Source organism: Sceloporus occidentalis, unplaced genomic scaffold (genome assembly GCF_023333645.1).
Source record: "Sceloporus occidentalis isolate IW3139 unplaced genomic scaffold, rSceOcc1.0.p SCAF_76, whole genome shotgun sequence".
Classification (NCBI taxonomy): Eukaryota; Metazoa; Chordata; class Lepidosauria; order Squamata; family Phrynosomatidae; genus Sceloporus; species Sceloporus occidentalis.
The window spans coordinates 754,566-770,616 of record NW_028317056.1 but is presented as its reverse complement, the minus strand read 5'-3'; the positions used below and the strand labels follow the sequence as shown (position 1 = coordinate 770,616).

Here is a 16,051-nt window from a genome sequence, read left to right as displayed (position 1 = left end):
TCGCGCTCACGCAGTGGCCCCGCCCACCCAGCGCGGATTGGCCGCCCAAGACAGAACTAACCTTCACTCTTCGATTGGCTGGGAAACGTGTTTTCTGATTGGCCGGAACTTGATAGTTCACGCGTGCAGATCCTGGGCTGTTGATTGGCTATCTGTTGGTTACGGAAGTGACGCGAACAAGGGGCGGAAGTACCTGGTTCTACACCGGAGTTGTGGTGTCTGAGGCATGTAGCGTCATGTCACTGCCATCCCCACTGTTTCCGGGCGCAGAGATGAACGGCCCGGGGGACGGAGAGGTGGATTACAAGCGGAAATACAAGAACCTCAAGCGGAAACTGAAATTCCTCGTCTATGTAAGTGGAGCTACGGGGGCCGGGCAGTGTGCGCACCTCTAGGGCTGTGCCCGAGGATATGAGAGTTGCAGTTCAATAATAATAATAATAATAACTGCCGCATGGAATGGGAACCTCACACATTAACCCTTTGTCTGTCTCAGGAGCAGGAATGTTTCCAGGAGGAGCTGAGGAGAGCCCAGCGGAAGCTGCTCAAAGTATCCAGAGATAAGAGGTAACCCCGCTGGCCCTTCTACTCACCGTTACATCCTACTACACCCCTCCTGCGGGCTCCCTTCTGTGGCGGCACCCTCTCCCCCTCCCCTCTCGCGGGGCTCCCCTCTGCGGCGGTGCTCTCTCCCCCCCCTCTTCTCTCGCGGGGCTCCCCTCTGCGGCGGTGCTCTCTCCCCCTCTTCTCTCGCGGGGCTCCCCTCTGTGGCGGTGCCCTCCCCCCGCTCGCCCTACTCTGAGTAATTTTGTGTTCTTGCTCATTGGTGTCTTTCTTGTTTTCAGCTTCCTGTTGGACAGAGTCCTGCTGTATGAGAACGTTGATGACGACTCATCAGGTATTTCGGGGGCGAGTGGGGTCATTCGGGAACGGGGATGGATAAAAGGTGACGGGAGGAGGAACGTTAGGAGAGTAGTGGGAGTGGGATTACTGAGTGGGAACTGTGTAAGTCTGTGATCTGGCATAACCCACCCGGCCTGTCTCGCAGACTCTGATGTGACCGCTTCCTCTGACAACAGTGACACCGAGGGTGTCCGCGGACCCGTCGCCCCCTCAGCCAAGAGGTAAGTTATCTGTGTGCTCCGCGGTCCTTGCTGGGGCTCTGTCGATGCCTTCTGATAGCCTTTCCTGCCTCTACAGGAAACGGAGTCCCCCCGCCGGCCAGGTCTCTTCTCCACCCTCTTCTTCCACGAGCCTGTCCTTGCACGCAGCCGGGGGCACGTACATGAGCGCTGTGAGTATTCCCTCTCGAGCGGTTTTCCTCCTCCCGCTGCTCGTGGGTTTTCTCCTCGGCGTTCTGTTTTGTCTGCACTGCTTTGCTTTTGTTTTTTTTCCCCTCGATATCTGAGTTTGCGACATCCCATCTCATAATTTTGTGTTCTCTCCTCCTCACCTTTCCCCCCCATCATCAGATGAACTCACCCCCCTACACCCCGTTCCCCTCGGAATATCTGGCTCCTCTCCCCAACACTACGCCCCCCAAACCCGAACGACCCAAGAAAGACAGAAAGAACCGCTGGGTTAAGTCAAAGAAGCCCAAGGTACCGGTGTCTGTGTGACCGTGCGTGCGTGGAAGGGGTCGATGTATAATGTAACGGGAATGTCTTAATCCTCTTGTTACCCCGTGTCCCCTTACCTCCCGTCTGTTCTCTGCTCTCTTTCCACTCCTGGCCTCTTCTTTCTTCTCCAGATCCCACTGGGCTCCCCCACCGGCTGCGGTAACGTCTTGCCTTTTGGCTCTCGCACGTCCGCCCTGACTCCGTTGTCATCCTCCAGCAAGCTCACCCCACCTCCCACTATCCTCAGTACTGTGCCCCAGCAGATGTTCAGCGATGGCGGGGAGGGCAGCGGAGATGAGGGGCCTTTGGATGGAGATGAAGAGGATGACTTGGTCATAGACATTCCCGAGTGAACCCCGTGCTGGGCGTATGATACCCGCTGCTCCCCTGTTCCAAGAGGGAGAAAGGGCTTTAGTCCTGCGCATGTTCCCCAGTGGCAGCCTTACTCTGGGACTGAGGGTTACGCCGGGGCTGTTGCCAGACTCATGTAAATGTTTAAGGACTGAGACTTTACCCTGAGCTGGACTCCTGCACCTGATGCTTCGTCCGCCGGCTCTCATTACCCCTAACGATGGAGCTTTGGTTTTGTTTGAGCGTCGGTCGTTTTTTGTTGGGGGGTCTGGCAGAAATAGGAAGTATGTTCATTATTCCTGATTATATGTCTCTGCTCTGAGGTTCCAGGCTCAGCCTGCCGTGGGGGGGGGTTTGGTGCATTTAGTATTAAAAGAGACTCAGGAAACGCACTGGGAAGCAGCTTTTTATTCCACGCTCTAGTTTTGAGTCTTACTGCGCATGTGCGATCTAGACGAGTGATCTCTGCTATCCCGGGCTGATCCGACGGGGCTGAGGCGCTTGGCCTGCAGTGATCGTCGGTGTTGGGAACGTCGCTGTTAACGCACATAAGACTCGGAGGCGGAGGGCAGATTCATTTGCATTTATTGAGTGCGGTTTTCAGGAGGAGGCAAAAACATGCAAATACAGGGTGATCGGCCCCCACCCCCTTTCACCCCGCGCCAAACCTGACACGTACAAAACACTTCTACCGGTGCCCGTCCCCCGCCACTTCTACCGGTACCCGTCCCCCGCCCCGCTTGATGTTGGCCATCCGAGCACCGGTTGGCCCACTATTCCCTCACCGTAAACTTGAAAATTATTAAACAGAAATGTGATAAAGTTACAAAATAACAGAAATCTTGCATAATGCAGTGCCTGCGTGCAAATCCCGAGCACTGACTCACCCCCCCGATATAGAAAACAAGTCACACCCCCAACATACAAAACGAGAAGTCACAAAAACGTGCAAATACTGAGCGTGTTCGTGTGTGCATAGCCCAGAGCGAGGCGTGTGCATAGCTGTGTGTCACGGGTGCAGCGGCTGCCGGAAGCTTGGGCCTGAGACCCGGCCGCTGTCCTGACTCTGCCCCGTCCGCCCGCGTCTCCCCAGCGGTCTGCCTCAGATGCCTCCAGCCCTGCCGCTGCAGCTTGCCCCAAACCTGGACTCCTTCCCAGGTCACATGTCTGCCCCACAACCTCTCCCCCTCACCATGTATTAAAAATCCCAGCAGTTCAGCAAATATCTATTAATGTGTTTCGATGCATACGTGTGCAATATCACGGAACAAGTGGTGGAAACACGCGTGGAGGACAAACAGTGTCGTCAAAGTCTGCGTTTGGCTTGAGACAGATAAATATGGCGGCTCTGCCCCGGGGTCTCACGCAAAAGAAGACGATTAAAAACCCCAAAGATCTTAAAACTCAGAGGTTTTGCAACGAGGAGAGTGAAATGAGGCCGTGTGCCTGGGTCTCAATCACCGAGAGGACTCTGAGACGCGGATCTCTGTAACATGGGTGGGAAAAGGGGTTTTGTGTTAAGAAGCCTCCTTGGGTATAAGTTGGGGTTCTGTGGATAATACTGGGGAACGTCCACATTCGTGAACGGGGTAAAACACGGAGTTCTGTAGCTGAATGCGTTGTACTGCGCTACTCTGTCTGCTAGCGCTATTTGTAATGCCAGAAGTTATTTGGGTTTAACGCGGCGTAGTTACAGTGTTATTCCTAGGAGAGGCTGTATACCGGCCCCTCATACTGTACCACCGGCCACGGGCCCTGACCACAAACTGCCGTCACACGGAGGGGTGCGAGGTGCGTGCCCAGCGGCTAGAATCAAAACTAATTATATTTAATGCAACCAGACCCGTTGTACGGCGCTACAGACTATGATGGCGCTATATATAGCAATAAATAATATCAATTTAGGTCTCGGAGCAGTCATTTTGCTTTTACTACCAGAGCCTGTAAAAGTCACCAAGCGGGGCAACATCTGCTTCTGCCCCCCCATGTCTGCTTCTGCCCCCCCTGCTGCCAAACGACTGCCCCCTGGCCCCTGCTGATGTATTCAGATATATTATTATTTTTATTATTGTATTATTATATAGGTTCTGTAGGGTCTCTTAATGGCCTGGAGAGGGAGCCGCTGTGGAATGGAGCCTAAAAATCAGACGCGGGGGGGGGGCATTTCCAGAGGGCAGAGCCCCCCCCAGGGATTCAAACCCCATACAAAAACTTACATCGGAAAAAGGGTCATCTTAAAGGGTCATGGGGTATCTCGCGGGGCATGTACCCCCGGGGCATGTACCCGCTTCATACCCAATGGCTAATGTGCCCCGACTGTGTGGGGCGAGGGCAGGAGGATTGTGGGTAAAAAAGTGGAGCGTGTGCGAGAAGAAAGCCAGGCTCTTAATCTACCGGGAAAACCATTGTATAGACCCAGAACCCTAGGAGCTGACACTCTGTCCCCCGATCCTCGGGGGGTACGCAGTGATGTGAGTGGCTGGGGGCCGGGGGAAGAATGGAGGAGCCGCCGTGCGAGGCTGCCGTCTTCATATGGCGTGTGAGCGTGAGAGTGTGGCCCTCAATGTGTTCTCTGCCCGGTTCTCCAAGCCGCATTCCTCATTCGGTGTAAGTGGATCCCGGAAGCTCGTTGGTTAGCGTGTGCCAGTGCTCTGTTCTCTGGTTGGTGGCGGAGAGACACTCCATCCAGTGCTTCAAACATTCGCCCTTAGCATTAACCCCTAGGGTGACCCCCCCTGCAGGGTGAAAGGGTAAAAGGGGTCAGTATTGGAATAGCAGAGAGGGGCAAATGTGTCGGGTCTAGCGGGGTATCAGAGAGGGGCAGCAGGGTAACAGAGAGGGGCAGATGTGCAGGGGGGGTGGAGGGATATCGGGGGGGGGGCGGCGGGATATCGGAGAGGGGCAGATGTGCGGGGGGGGCGGCGGGGTAAGAGGCTCACCGATGAAGTCGTTGGACTTCCCGAGGTCGTAGTCCCACACGGTCACCTCGAGGCTCCTCTTGTGCAGCTCCACCTGGCCGATTTTGTAGAAGAATTCCTGAAAAGAGCCGATTCCGGGGTTACTGCCCCGCATTTACCAACAGCAGGGGTCCCCGGGGGCCACGGGGCAAATTCCCGGGCCGCAGAGCATCGCACCCACCTCGTTAAACTCTGGGTTCAGCGTCTTCTTCTTGACGGCCGTTTTGTGTTTGGATTTCTTTTCCACGTCTGGTTTTAGGTAACTGCAGGGAAACGGCGGCCGTTATCCCCGAATATAATGCCCCTCGCTGCCCCCTGTAGGCAGGTGCAAGTGCTGCCCCCCCATGTACATACATACACCCCCCCACACACATACATTACATACATACACCCCCACACACACATACATTACATACATACACCCCCCCACACACATACATTACATACATACACCCCCCCACACATACATTACATACATACACCCCCCCACACACATACATTACATACATATACCCCCCCACACATACATTACATACATACACCCCCCCACACATACATTACATACATACACCCCCCCACACACATACATTACATACATACACCCCCCCACACACATACATTACATACATACACCCCCCCCACACATACATTACATACATACACCCCCCCACACACATACATTACATACATACACCCCCCCACACACATACATTACATACATACACCCCCCCCACACATACATTACATACATACACCCCCCCACACACATACATTACATACATACACCCCCCCCACACATACATTACATACATATACCCCCCCACACACATACATTACATACATACACCCCCCCCACACATACATTACATACATACACCCCCCCCACACATACATTACATACATATACCCCCCCACACACATACATTACATACATACACCCCCCCACACACATACATTACATACATACACCCCCCCCACACATACATTACATACATACACCCCCCCACACACATACATTACATACATATACCCCCCCACACACATACATTACATACATACACCCCCCCCACACATACATTACATACATATACCCCCCCACACACATACATTACATACAGACCAGAGCCGAGGGGGGATACAGAGAGATTTACCCCGGGGCGAGCTGCAGTCAAACCTTAATCAGTCGTTGGTCTCGTCTTGGATTCAGGAGCCGTATGTCTATCCCATGCGTGTTTAATACCCTCACTGTATTACCAAATACCACCTCTGCTGGGAGGCTGTTCCACTTATCCACCCCCCTCTCAGTAAAGTAAAACTTCCTTCTGCATCCCGTCTCAGCCTCTGCCCCTCTGGTGTTACGCGGAGGTATATGGAGCCGCAGACACTCCTCACGCCCCCCCTTATCTGTAGCATCTGCCCCCCCTTTGGTGTCCCCCGGGACCAAAAGGTATGAGACCCCCCCCCGCCGTCTCGTGTCCTACAAACAGGTCACCCAGGGGACCCCGGTCGGGCCGGCCATCCGTGTGCAGCCGTGTTACACGTGTGTCGGAAACCACAACCCACCCCACTCGGGGTTAAAAAATCCCACGAGGCCAACATAGCCACAGAGAGAGACAGCCAGAGAGAGACAGCCAGAGAGAGACAGCCAGAGAGAGACAGATACAGATAACGGAGAGACAGACACCGGGGACGCGGTTTAGTGATAGAATGCGAGAGCGCGCGGGGGGAGAGCGCGCGGGGGGAGAGCGTTACACACGGCCGCACACACCAGCGCATCGCACAATAAGTGATGCCCCATTTAGCAGACATTTCTGTGCATTATCTGCAGGCACAGAGCCCACAGACCCCCCCCGGTCACCCCCCCCACACCGGCCAATCGCTGACCGCGGGGGGCGGGGTATCAGTGCACACGCGCCCCTCCGTCTGCTCACGGAAGAGGGTCTTATTATATCCCCCATACAGGGGACCGCAAGAACCTTCCGGACTAACAGTAACATAACTCACCAGCTATATACCACCATACATTATACAGGGCCGGCTCGCTGATTTAGCTATACATTATACAGGCCCTCTCTCCCCCCTGATGCCCCTCTCCCCCCCTGATGCCCCTCTCTCCTCCCCAGATGCCCCTCTTTGCTAGGAGGTCAGAATGTTTGCTGGGTATGAGGGGATCGCAGGGTTCTACAGCCCTAAAAGCCCCGATAATGTGTATAGAAACAGCAGGAAACGGCTTTATAAACTAAACGGGGTGAATAAACCCCATTATTCCCCCGCCCACAGCCACGCCTTTAACCACGCCCTCTGTGATAAAAGGGCCCCTCTCTGGCCATTGAAAAGGCTGACTGGATCGGCGTCGTTGCGGATCTCCGTTATACGGCCGAGAGCCGGGGGGGGGGGGTCGCTGACGCCGCGGCAGTGAAGGTGTTAACGCCCCGTGCTTGGAATTAATTATCACCTTCCATGTACATTCTGTGATTAACGGACGGCGCGCCGACGAGCGGATCGACACCAAAATAGCAAAAACCTGAGAAAATCCCACCCCCTCCCAGCCCCCGCAGGAGGGGGGGGCACGGACCCCGTAACCACAGCCTGGGGGGAGACGGAGCTTCAACATCTGGAACCTGCCGGCAGATCGGCCCCCATTTGGCCCCTTAATCAGTCGTTGGTCTCATCTTAGATTCAGGAGCCGTATGTCTATCCCATCCATGTTTAATACCCCTCACTGTATTACCCTCTACCACCTCTGCTGGGAGGCTGCTCCACTTATCTGCCACCTCTCAGTAAAGTCAAACTTCCTTATTTAACATCTGGACGCTCCACGGGACGCTCGCACTCCACGGGACGCTCGCACTCCACGAGACGCTCGCACTCCACGGGACGCTCGCACTCCACGAGACGCTCGCACTCCACAGGACGCTCGCACTCCATGAGAGACTCACGTTTTGACGTAGGGATCGGAAAATCCGTTGACATCCATGGCTGCGAGGTGAGCGCAGCGGACGATCCCCACCACCAGCCCCCCGCGCTCCGCGCTGAACATCAGAGACAGCAGGATCCGTCCTCGCTCCTCCAACTCCCACTCCTGACAGCGCTCCAGCTGGGCAAACATGACGGCTGTTAGTACGGGGGGCCGCGCGGAGCGTCGGGGGTCAGTGCGGGGGGCCGCGCGGAGCGTCGGGGGTCAGTGCGGGGGGCCGCGCGGAGCGTCGGGGGTCAGTGCGGGGGGCCGCGCGGAGCGTCGGGGGTCAGTGCGGAGCGTCGGGGGTCGGACGGAGCGTCGGGGGTCAGTGCGGGGGGCCGCGCGGAGCGTCGGGGGTCAGTGCGGGGGGCCGCACGGAGCGTCGGGGGTCAGTGCGGAGCGTCGGGGGTCGGACGGAGCGTCGGGGGTCAGTGCGGGGGGCCGCACGGAGCGTCGGGGGTCAGTGCGGAGCGTCGGGGGTCGGACGGAGTGTCGGGGGTCAGTGCGGGGGGCCGCGCGGAGCGTCGGGGGATATAACCGAGCCCGAGAGAGGGGAGAGACGGAGGACGTTGAGGTGAACGAGATCACGAGATGAGAGGAGAAATATTGAGAGAAGAAGAGAGAGAGAGAGAGAGCGGATAATGAGAGAGAGAGAGAGAGAGCGGATAATGAGAGAGAGAGAGAGAGAGCGGATAATGAGAGAGAGAGAGAGCGGATAATGAGAGAGAGAGAGAGAGAGCGGATAATGAGAGAGAGAGAGAGAGAGCGGATAATGAGAGAGAGAGAGAGAGAGCGGATAATGAGAGAGAGAGAGAGAGAGCGGATAATGAGAGAGAGAGAGAGAGAGCGGATAATGAGAGAGAGAGAGAGCGGATAATGAGAGAGAGAGAGAGAGAGCGGATAATGAGAGAGAGAGAGAGAGAGCGGATAATGAGAGAGAGAGAGAGAGAGCGGATAATGAGACCTCGAGCCCAGAGAGGGCGGCCGGAGACATGAATCCCACATAATGAGGGCAACAGAGAGAGAAAGAGACAGAGAGAGACAGCTGGAGTCCCACAGACTGTATCTCCCAGCACGGGTTTGCGTCACGGCTGTATCTTTTTCCCTGCTGAGCATGATGGGAGTTTTTGTTAATGAGAGCGCACCCTGTCACACCGCTCAAACATCGGGGAGGAATAACCTTCCCTGGCATCACCGCGGGGCAGTATTTGTGTCATTTAATTTACAGAGACAGCCGGAGACGCAAATCTACAGCGGCAGATACAGCGAGGAAGCTGCAGACATCGGCAGTAAAGTCCACGGGGGGGGGGGGGGTGTTTGTTGTGTGGGTCTGTCCGTTTGGGGGAGGGGTTGTGTGGGTCTGTCTGTGGGGGGGGGGGGTCTGTCCGTGGGGGCCGCTTCTCACCTCCTTGAGGTAGCAGGAAATCCCCCGCAGAGCCGCAGACATGGAGGACGGCGACGCCAGCTGAAAGACACAAATCACATGAATGTCAGCCCAGACCAAGATCCGCCGCCCCTTAGGGGAGGTATCTCATTCCCTGGTACAAACTGTCCCTCTCTCTCTGGTGCTGAATCCATTTATCTCTCTATAGGCGCTGTCCCTCTCTCGCTTCCCCTCTCCCTCTCCCTCTCTCGCTCCCCCCTCCTCTCTCGTTTCTCCCGCAGCACTCTCGCTCCCTCTCTCCTCTCTCTCTCCCCCTCTCTCTCGTTTCTCCCGCAGCGCTCTCGCTCCCTCTCTCTCTCTCTCTCTCTCTCTCCCCCTCTCTCTCGTTTCTCCCGCAGAGCTCTCGCTCCCCCTCTCCCTCTCTCTCTCCCCCTCTCTCTCGTTTCTCCTGCAGTGCTCTCCCTGTCTCTCTCCCTTGTTTATCCCGCGTCGCTCTCCCTCCCTCTCTCTGCCTCTCCCCCCCTCTCTCGTTTCTCCCGCAGTGCTCTCTCTCCCTTGTTTCTCCCGCAGCGCTCTCGCTCCCTCTCTCTCTCTCCCCCTCTCTCTTGTTTCTCCCTCTCTCTCTCCCCCTCTCCCTCTCTCTCACCGGGATTTGCCGCTCCAGGCATATATTAAATCGCTTCCTCTGTCCGGGTTTCAGACGCCGCAGGGGCACTCGGGTCTCTCCGATGAACTCGTTGTGACTCAGTTTGTCCTCGTCGCACACGGAGATCCTGCGAAGCACACGCGTGTTTAACCCCTTCAGCCTGGTACAAGAGCGGGCCAAGTGAGGCTCGTGGGCCGAGGCTCCCGTGGAGCCCCCTGAGCCGCGGCGGGACCCCCGGAAGGATCTAGAAGCAGAGCTGTGCCGCTGGGACCCCCCTCTCCTCACCTCAGGATCTTCTTGCTGATGTCTTCTTGCGTGATCCCGCAGTACGTCAGACTCTCGTTCCACGCGGGGTTCAGAGTGTTCCTCACCGTGCGAGTCTTCAGTTTGTTGGCCTGGGGCGGAAAAAAACAAGATGTTGCTAAAGGGTACCCGGGGTGAAATCCTCCTGGGGGGGCAGGTTCCGTGGCCCGTGGCCCTGTCATGGTGCAGGTTCTCATCACCTTGCAGGCTCCGGGGAGCAGATGGATCTTCACGTAGGGATCGGCCAAACCATTGAAGTCCATTGGCTTCAACCCCTAGGGGAGGAATAACAGTATCAGTCAAAGCTGGAAAAAAAGAACTGGCAGATCGGCCCCATTCGGCCCCCATTCGTCGGTCTCATCTTAGATTCAGGAGCCGTATGTCTATCCCATGCATGATTAATACCCTCACTGTATTACCCTCTACCACCTCTGCTGGGAGCCTGCTCCACTTAGCTACCCCCCTCTCAGTAAAGTAAAACTCCCTTCCGTTCCATCTCAGTCTCTGACGCTCTAGTGTTGGACTCCGGGCTCTCTCTTTGTAACTTCTCCCCTCTTTTGATGTTTCTCGCGTTCTAAATAAAGAGCGATTCCGGAGCAAACGGGTCAAAAAACCCCAAAACTGAGAAACCGGCAGTAATGTCATTTTGTTGCTATGGTAACAGCACTGCAATCATCCCAAACGATGTAATTTGAAACCGTTTCTGCTGCTGAATGTTTATTTAGCGTGACTGCGTGGAAGGCGTGGGGGAAGTCGGTGAGTGTGGTGCTGATGCCGTTGTTCAGGGGCCGCTCTATTTATAAAGTCCCCCCCCCCCCCGCCAGCGCCTGAAACCCCGCTAAACGAACCGCGGCCCTCGATTAATTACTTCTCAGCCAATTACCCCTCAACATATGCAAATGAGGGCATCGAGGCTGCCGACCGGCAACAACATGCGCAAGCGAGAGATGATTCCCGATGCCCCGCTCGCAGGTTATTTCTCCCCGATGCCCCGCTGGGAGGTTATTCCTCCCCGATGCCCCGCTCGCAGGTTATTTCTCCCCGATGCCCCCGCTCGCAGGTTATTTCTCCCTGATGCCCCGCTTGCAGGTTATTTCTCCCCGATGCCCCTCTGGGAGGTTATTTCTCCCCGATGCCCCGCTGGGAGGTTATTTCTCCCTGATGCCCCGCTTGCAGGTTATTTCTCCCCGATGCCCCTCTGGGAGGTTATTTCTCCCCGATGCCCCGCTGGGAGGTTATTTCTCCCCGATGCCCCGTTTGGCTGGGGGTCTCGGTACTATCCTAGTGACTCCCAGGGGGAAGAGCGATTGGTTGCCACGGAGACACATAGGGTGCCATCGCTGGCGGCACGCGAAGGGTAAAGTGTTATGAAGCAGTCCCGAGGCGTGCGCATGTACCAGAAGCTCCGCGCCGACAGCCTCCGGCGATTGTCTCTCCTCCAGGCGGAAGGAGAACGCTCAGTCTCGCTGCTGCAGCACAAAGTCCTGGCATTTCATCAGTTACAGACGAGCCCAGCAAGTCTGCCGCTGCCGAGAGGCTGGTGTCAAGCTCCGCCAGTCCCACAGAGTAGTGTTTTCTCAGGACAGACTTTTGCCCCACGGAATAGCTTTACCCCCAAACTAGTGTCCTAGAGGTGACGAGGGGGTAACCCATAACTCTTTGTATGACAGCGTATCAGCAGATCGGCCCCATTTGGCTCCCTCGAGTCGCCCCGTTTCTCCTGCTGCAAAGTCTATCCCTCACTGTATTGCCCTCTACCACTTCTGCTGGGAGGCCGTTCTACTTATCCACCACCCTCTGAGTAAAGTCAAACTGCTTTACATTATCGGAATCTCGTCTGTGTTTGCAGAGGGAATACGGATATAATTCCTGGGGTCCCAGCCTTATACTGCAGCTCAGTTTGGGGTCACCGGTCTCCGGTGGAATGCCCTGGCGGGGGGGTCGCCCATCTCCGGTGGAATGCCCCGGCGGGGGGGTCGCCCATCTCCGGTGGAATGCCCCGGCGGGGGGGTCGCCCATCTCCGGTGGAATACCCCTGCGGGGGGGTCGCCCATCTCCGGTGGAATGCCCCGGCGGGGGGGTCGCCCATCTCCGGTGGAATGCCCCGGCGGGGGGGTCGCCCATCTCCGGTGGAATGCCCCGGCGGGGGGGGTCGCCCATCTCCGGTGGAATGCCCCGGCGGGGGGGTCGCCCATCTCCGGTGGAATGCCCCGGCGGGGGGGTCGCCCATCTCCGGTGGAATGCCCCGGCGGGGGGATCTGCGCCGCTAACAGGATTAGGAGGTTTGGTCGGGATTTATGTTCTGAGAGCAGCAGAAGGATCCGGATTACAGGGATGAGAGAGCGATCAGCCTGCGCGGCGCGGACTGCCGGCGGGGGGAGAAATGTCACGCGGGGTCCGTACCTGCTGCCCCGGGGGGGGCACACGGGGGGGTCTGTACTTGCTGAGTGATTGGTGGGAACACGCCTCGTGTTGTACATACGGTGCAGACAGGTACGGCTCTCGCGTGTTCTGCCCACGCCGGGGGCGACGCACAAAGAGCCGTCCCTGCCTCGCGTCTCTAACAACGCGCCAAGGACAAGAATCTCAAGCTTCCTCCTCATAACAATAACTCCAATAACCCCCCCCGAGACTTTTACCCCCGCCAGGGGCAGAAACGCCGGGATTTTATTTCCAAATTCATTTATTTTCTATAAATCTCTCTGCAGAATTTCTTTTTTTTTTCTGCTGTCTCAAATATATTACTCTATGGTCCTAATGCGACATTAAAGCAGATTTACCAGTCCAGGGGGCCACAGCCACGGCCCTCGCAGCCACAGCCAACCAGGCGGGATTTCTGGGATTAAATGATTTGGGTGAGAATGGCCATCGGGGCAAATATTTGAGTACAAAAAAGGCAGGCAGAGGCAGAAAGAAGAAGGGAGAGAAAAATGAAACCAGAGGAGAGAGGAGAGAAAAGACAGAGAATACAGGAGAGAAAGGAAAAGAGCGAGGACATGAGAGAGATGAGAGAAAGGAAGGGATGGAAAAGGCAGCAAATGTGAGTGTGAGAGTGAGTGTGAGAGAGAGGGGGGGGCTTATCTCTTAAATCTTAAGGCAGAGCTTTCTCCAAAGTCTACAAATCTCCGGCACTCTGCCTGTTCCGCGCCCTCTCTCTCTCTCCCTCTTTCTCTCTCCCTCCCTCTCTCTCTCCCTCCCTCCCTCTCTCTCTCCCCCTCTCTCTCTCTCTCTCTCTCCCTCCCTCCCTCCCTCCCTCCCTCTCTCTCTCTCTCTCTCTCTCTCTTTCTCTCTCCCTCCCTCCCTCTCTCTCTCTCTCTCTCTCTCTCCCTCCCTCCCTCCCTCTCTCTCTCCTCTCTCCTCCCTCCCTCCCTCTCTCTCCCTCCCTCCCTCTCTCTCTCTCCCTCTCCCTCCCTCTCTCTCCCTCCCTCTCTCTCCCTCCCTCTCTCTCCCTCCCTCTCTCTCTCTCCCCCCCTCTCTCTCTCCCTCCCTCTCTCTCTCTCTCTCTCTCTCTCCCTCTCTCTCTCTCCCTCTCTCTCTCTCTCCCTCACTCACTTCGCGCTCTGTCTCCCCTCCATACATGAGGATGCCAGAGACTTGAGTGAGGGAGCTTCCTCTTCTCCCCCGTCCAACGGCTGCCCGGTGCCCCCCCACCCAGCATGAAAAACCTCTTTATTCCTGGACTCTGCATCCGTTACCCCCCCCCATCACAACATCCTCACCCAAGGAGCCCCCTCTCCCTCAACCTCCTAATAGATTGTGAGCTTCCAAAACCAGGACGCCCCCCTCTCCTTCTTGACCCCCGGCAGGGGCCACCGCTGATGATTTCACCGGATCAGTGACACTGGGGTGAAAAATGTCCAACCCCCCCCCCCAGAAACCGATATTCCCAAAGCCCCGTTTGAGCCGATTGCCCCGGGGGGCGCGGGGCCCCTGGGCTTACCTTGGCCCTCAGGACGCTGCACTCCAGGATACATTTCTCTTGGTCGTAGAATAATTCGAATTCCAGGGTCCCCAGCGCTGCTAAAATAAAGACAGAAGAATTCAGAACCCCTCGTGGGACCCCGAAACCTGCATCTCCTATAACACCCGGCCCCTCAGCCCACCGAGTCCTCCGTACCATCAACCTCCACGGGGGCCGCGACTGGGGCTAAAGACCCCCCGAGCCGAGCTCCGTGACCTGTCAATGGGGGGCATATGGTGGAGGCAACGTCCTTCTGAAGCGCCGGACCAATGATAGAGCTTGTGGTGTCTCCGCTCCCTGCCCTTGGGTGAATTAATACCCCCCTCCCCTTAACATATCCCCCCTTAATATACCCCCTCCCCTTAATTTACCCCCCTCCCCCGGTGCGAGGGGCTTTTTTCTCTTCAGAAGACATTTACTTGAGAACAGGTGATATACAGACATAAATCCCACGCGGCTGTTTATCCAGAAGATGAGGAGGAAAAACAGCAAAGAATCCAATTTTACTTTGTAGAGCAAAAAAATAATCATTTTCGACTCGGACATCACCCCCCCCCACCCCCCCCTTCCTGCTCCCTGACTTTACATGAATTATTAGCCCCCGATTACCTTGGCTCCCGGTCTTATCGCCGTGGGCCACTAAATATTCCTGGCTCGCGGCATTCTCTGACACACCAGTGCTCAAGCAGGAATGAGTACAGAGATCAGGCTGGGCCACCGCTGTGAGCTTTTATTGACACATGTATGTAATATGTTGGCGTGTTGTGTGCGGCCTTGGCGTCGCGGGGGGATGTCACGCGCATGCACTCGTCACTCGCAGCCTAACTCACAATTACACACAATACATGTGATTCAGAGAGTCCTCGCAGCCGCAAAAGAGACAACAGAGGGACGGAAATAAAGAGAACAGAGAAAGAGAGAGGAGGGAAAAAGAGAGAAGAGAGAGAAGAGCAGTGAAAGAGAGGGAGGGAGAGCAGGAAGTGAAAGAGAGAAAGAGAGGGAAAGAGAGAGCAGGAAATGAGTGTGAGAGAAAAAGAGATTGTAGAACAGCGAAAGACACAGAGAGGAAAAGAGAGACCGCGAAATGAAAGAGAGAGGAAAGAGATATTAGAACGATGAAAGAGAGAGCAGGAAATGAAAGCGAGGAAAAAGAGAGCCGGAAATTAAACAGAGAGAAAAGAGAGAGCAGTACGGTGAAAAAGAGAGGTAATGAAGGAGAGAAAAGAGAGAGCAGAATGTGGAAAGAGAGGGGAGGGAAAGGAGAGCAGGAAATGATAGAGAGAGTGATAAACAATGAAGCGTTTGTGGCGGCTGATGGGAGTTGTTGTCCGTCGTGTCTGTGAGAATACGTACTGCCATCGTCCGAATCGTAGTTATCCAGGTCTGTAGACTCGGCCCCCGGCTCGGCCCCCTGGACTGGTATGCTGAGCGGCGAGAGACTGCGAGGAGGTCCGGTGGGAGACGGGGTGCCCTCTGGCCACGGCGAGTACCGGGGGAAGTAGTCCGATATCTGTTGAATGGGCCGGATGGGGCCGGGGCACACGTTGATAGCCATGTGCTCCTGGATGCTGATGGGAACTTTGTCCCCCCGCCGGACCGTCATCAGGGGGTCTGCAAGAAAGCGGGAGACCGCTGAGGCGTGTCGGCGGCGGAGAGGGGGCAGCGATGCTCTGCGGGGGGTAGGCGATAATCTGCGGTGCTCGTATTTAGAAAGATTCCCCGGAGACGGGGAGGAAACCGGACTCCATGCCAAGAGGTTTTGGGGAGGACCTACGGGAGAAGCTAAAGCTCCACGAAGCGATGGACGGAGACCTGGATGGGGTTCAGAGTCTGGGGTCCCGTCACATGGCAGCCGGCAGCCGGCGATCGCT

At 56.2% G+C, this 16,051-nt stretch overlaps 2 protein-coding genes across 2 annotated transcripts; one reads left to right on the top strand and one right to left on the bottom strand.

Moving 5' to 3' along the window:
* The first annotated feature begins 272 nt into the window (after positions 1–272).
* LOC149285651 (INO80 complex subunit E-like) lies at positions 273–1,972 on the top strand. The gene is made up of 7 exons (XM_089495131.1): positions 273–353; positions 497–567; positions 846–898; positions 1,049–1,124; positions 1,201–1,294; positions 1,473–1,601; positions 1,751–1,972. The coding sequence occupies exons 1-7, from the start codon at positions 273–275 to the stop codon at positions 1,970–1,972; spliced, it is 726 nt and encodes a 241-aa protein (XP_089351257.1).
* Positions 1,973–4,568: 2,596 nt separating this feature from the next.
* LOC149285650 (double C2-like domain-containing protein alpha) lies at positions 4,569–15,783 on the bottom strand. The gene is made up of 10 exons (XM_089495128.1): positions 15,534–15,783; positions 14,160–14,239; positions 10,420–10,494; positions 10,202–10,311; positions 9,917–10,043; positions 9,292–9,351; positions 7,867–8,024; positions 5,109–5,190; positions 4,910–5,006; positions 4,569–4,705 (listed from the first exon to the last, which is right to left on the bottom strand). Exons 1-10 carry the CDS (start codon positions 15,781–15,783, stop codon positions 4,569–4,571), a joined length of 1,176 nt encoding a protein of 391 aa, XP_089351254.1.
* Positions 15,784–16,051: the final 268 nt, after the last annotated feature.